The 4,088-nt window shown below is 34.7% G+C and overlaps 1 protein-coding gene across 1 annotated transcript in view; it reads right to left on the minus strand.

Moving 5' to 3' along the window:
- The window catches only part of CNTN1 (contactin 1), a 298,926-nt gene that overhangs the window by 127,318 nt on the left and 167,520 nt on the right, over nucleotides 1–4,088 (minus strand). Inside the window, 2 exon segments of the mRNA XM_015558560.1 lie at nucleotides 1,742–1,774; nucleotides 3,128–3,262. Of these exon segments, the coding sequence (XP_015414046.1) occupies nucleotides 1,742–1,774; nucleotides 3,128–3,188 (94 nt within the window). The 5' untranslated portion in view covers nucleotides 3,189–3,262.

The raw sequence follows: 4,088 nt of genomic DNA on the forward strand, positions 1-4,088 counted from the left end.
AAACATCAATGATGAGAGAGAATCATTGATTAACTGCCTCCTGCACACTCCCTACTGGGGATTGAGTCCGCAACCCCAGCATGTGGAGTTGCGAACCTGGGACCCTTTAGTCCGCAGATCGATGCTCTATTCGCTACGCCAAACCAGCTAGGGCTAAAGTGTTTTTTATATTTTTCTTATAAATCTATTACTTAACTTTTCTTATTCCCTATTCTGTGGTAAGGTTAAGTCAGGTAATGATCTTTATATAGCCTACATGTGGTGATTCCCGGCTAATGAGGTGGAAACGAACATAGCTTTGGTGGAATTCAGGCTAAGACTTTCCTTTCCCTTAATCCTTATAGCCACCCAAAAGTGGAAGCTCTCTATAAGTATCCTTGCTTTTTATGGGTATCCGGGCATGAATATCCTTGCTGCTTCATGTAAGTTGTAGCCATGGATGCTCAGTGATCCTTCCGGAGTATTCGCTCTCCTCCCACTGAGCAGTGGCTTTTATGTTACCAGTTTGACTGTATTTACTGAGCCCCTATTATGTAGTTACTGTGCTAGAATCTATTGTCACATCTTTTTCTTAGTTTTACATCCTCATAAGAATCCTGTGACTTTTGCATATTGGAAAACTGAGGTTTTATGCTAATTAGACCTGGAGACCTTCGGGGAGACCTTCCAGACAAAGCCATGGTGGCGGGGCTGAGGCAGAGGAGGCTAGGGGCAATCAAGCCGGTAGGGAAGGGCAGTTGGAGGTGATCAGGCTGGTAGCCGGGGGTGGGCAGTTGGGGGAAAGCAGGCCAGTAGGCAGAGGGATTAGGGGCGATCAGGCAGGCAGGCGAGCAGTTAGGAGCCAGTAGTCCCAGACTGCGAGTTGGACATCCCCCGAGGGGTCCCAGACTGGAGAGGGTGCAGGCTGGGCTGAGGGACACCCCGCCTCTGTGCTCAAATTTCTTGCACTGAGCCACTAGTAGTCTATAACTAACAAAACATTTTGCAACATCTTTGGACTCCTTCTTAAACTGAACCTTAAGGTTCTAAGTCTATTACCTTTAGTTCTCTCTCTCTCTCTCTCTCTCTCTCTCTCTCTCTCTCTCTGTCTCTAATGTTCAATAAGTTAATTTTTTTTAACTTACTAAAAAATAAATTAGGTTTTTACAATATTTAAAATATTATTGCAAAATTTAGTAGCATAAGATTGTTACAAAGAATACAGGAACAACACAGGCCACATTGACTATTTTCCACCTGTTGCAAGCCTCTAATACAGTGATTTTCAACTGCTGTCCTCAAGAATTTTTAAAATATGCAATACTTGATTATTTAGTCAAGGGCATGAACCTCTTTTCCCTTATAATGTCCTATGAAAACAAAATGGCAACAGCCAACACCAAAATAGCCATCCGGAGTGAATGAATCAAAATTATACCTATCCTTTTGTCAGATCAGCAAAAATATATTTTTTTGGTGTGCCTCAGAATTTTAGTAATTAGTTTATGTATGCCATGAAATTAAAAAGGTTGAACATAACTACTCTAATAGGATATTTATGTTCTTATATCCATTCATTCATTCATTTTGGCCATCAAACACGTTGCCTTATAACTCCAGATAAAGCTTCTTACAAAATTTCCACAGGGTTTAACATTAATCATTTGGCTTTACGTTTATAGAGTAGGTAGCTTAAAACACAGATGAAATATGATCCATTTGAGGAAAGTTATTTTTAAAATTTACCCTTTCATCAACTTACCTCCATGACCGTACCTTCTGTGCCATGTAAACTCTAAAAATGAAAGAAAAAGGATTTTAATCCCAAAGCAGCTCTTCAAGTTGTGGTTTCAAATATTACTCAACTACTGAGGTACTAGTTAATGAAATGAAATTACCTGTCCTTTACTATTAAGGTTAAAGTACCAAAGCAGCTTTGCAGACATTTGTCTTTGCAGTTTAAAGTTGTGGTGTTAAAATTTATGGTCAAAAAAATTAGAATGAATATTTAGTACTAATAAAATTATTTTAGTTTTATTTAATTCATAAAAATAAGACAGTGACAATAACCCTACATCGAAAATTTTCCTTATTATATTTGCATAACATATGTATATATGCATATAAATATATATGTATAATTTCTGTTGTTATATCAATGTCATTAAAATTTTAAGTACTGCTTAAATTATAGATTTTTGGGATTCTTAAGTCATATTAATTACTCCCCAAAATAAAATAGCATTTTTAATTTCTATTATAATAAATAAGATACAATAGAATGTCCATTAGTGCATCATTAAGCAATCACTGGGGATTGCTAAATGATAGGATCCATTTATGTCTTGAATTAATAGCAACTCAACAAGTATTTACTTAGTTAAGGTAATAGAGATGGAGGTATTACAAAAACTGATGGTAGAAAACATGCTGCTTCAGAGAGAAATACGATATACCTCTCCGTGTAGAAAAGATTTCCGAATCCTTCAAATCTGTCTTTGAAAAATAGTATTTGTTTGTCCTAAAAACTGCAGCATTCTTAAAACTGCTTTGTTATTTTTAATGTGCCTGCACATATTTTTAGATTATTTTAAAATTGTTTTTCATAAGACTGACTAGCCAGTTAATATAAGTTAAATTATATTAACTTAACCACAACTAAATAAAGAAAGGTAACAAAAGCTTAAAACCAAGTACTAATTATTTTGCCATATTTTACTTTTATTTATGCTAATAAGGTTATTTAAGTCTATTGTATCTATATAGTGAAAATACTATATAATGATGAATTGTTAACTATCTTTTCCAAACTACACTAAATGCTTTCAAGTTGAAATAGGCTACAGTAGAACTATTAACCCCCCAGGAATCAACAAATGCTACTCAGCAGTGTTTTTTTTTTCCCTCCCAGAGATCCTGATTGTACACATTTACCAGCATACCACTACATAAGATGGACTGAGTCTTGTTAAATTTTAATTGAAAATAAATTAAAAATAGAGTCCACCTTGATATATATTAATTTATTTGCATGGCCCAGGTGTCAAAAGAAAATATTCTAACTTTCTACATCAGATTTAATGACATGAACACACATATTGATTATTTAGACATTAGTTATGGATAACATGCAAAGGGTATTTCTTACCTGATAGACAGGATGTAAAAGATAATATCACAAGGTGACTAACCAGCAGCCACATTTTCATCTTGTGTTCAGTAGAGGTTAAGTTCAATTTTCAAAAAAAGCTGTAGCTTTATGGCAGTTGGATAATATTCAAAGCTGCATCAAGGAAAGAAAAAAAGAAAAGAAGGGGAGCAAAGGAAGGAAAAATGTTTGTCACTTAGGAGCAACAGCATTATTAATTTTACCTTAGTTTATATTCCTTGTTTTTAGACTATGTTTTAGTTTGTTTAAATACTTTTGTAAACTCCATGTAATAATGGGAAGAGTAGACTCAGTATCAGGCCCTCAGCTGCCTCCCAGTACTGACACTGTATGACCATAAGCCAATCAATTGGTATGTTTTAGCTTCTAACAGTTTAACAGTTGAGTATGATATTATCCTTTCTACAAACTGCACAGTTGTAAACATTTCAATATCATTGTTTTGATTAAAAATTGGATTTATCTGAAGGGCTGGTAGGTACAAAGATTCAACTAATGATTTGTTTGTATAAGAGCTTTGACAAACCCAGACATTATACACTAGCATTATTTGTTGATGGTTTGTGGAAAATTTTTTCCAAGAATGCTGATTTTTAAATGTCAAAATATATTAATTAATAATAAAGTTGTTCCCCTTCACTTTCATTTATTCACTCCACAAATGTAAATAATTGTTCCTCTTATGTCAGCAAGGGATAATCTAGGATCTGTGGGACCAAATCATTAAAAGTTGGAGAGCTGTAAAAACAAGAGGAGAAAATTACTAATCCAAACTAAGCTATAAAAAGACTATTTGCTTTTATAAATTCCCTCCAAATTTATGACCACGTGATTATATCGGTGAGGCTTTCTGTTATTACATCCAGGGCCTTGGAATAGCCTCACGTAAATGAGAGGACCCACAACTTAAGTTTCATCATCTTTGTGTAAACACAGCCCT

This window comes from Myotis davidii, unplaced genomic scaffold (assembly GCF_000327345.1).
Source record: "Myotis davidii unplaced genomic scaffold, ASM32734v1 scaffold290, whole genome shotgun sequence".
Lineage (NCBI taxonomy): Eukaryota > Metazoa > Chordata > Mammalia > Chiroptera > Vespertilionidae > Myotis > Myotis davidii.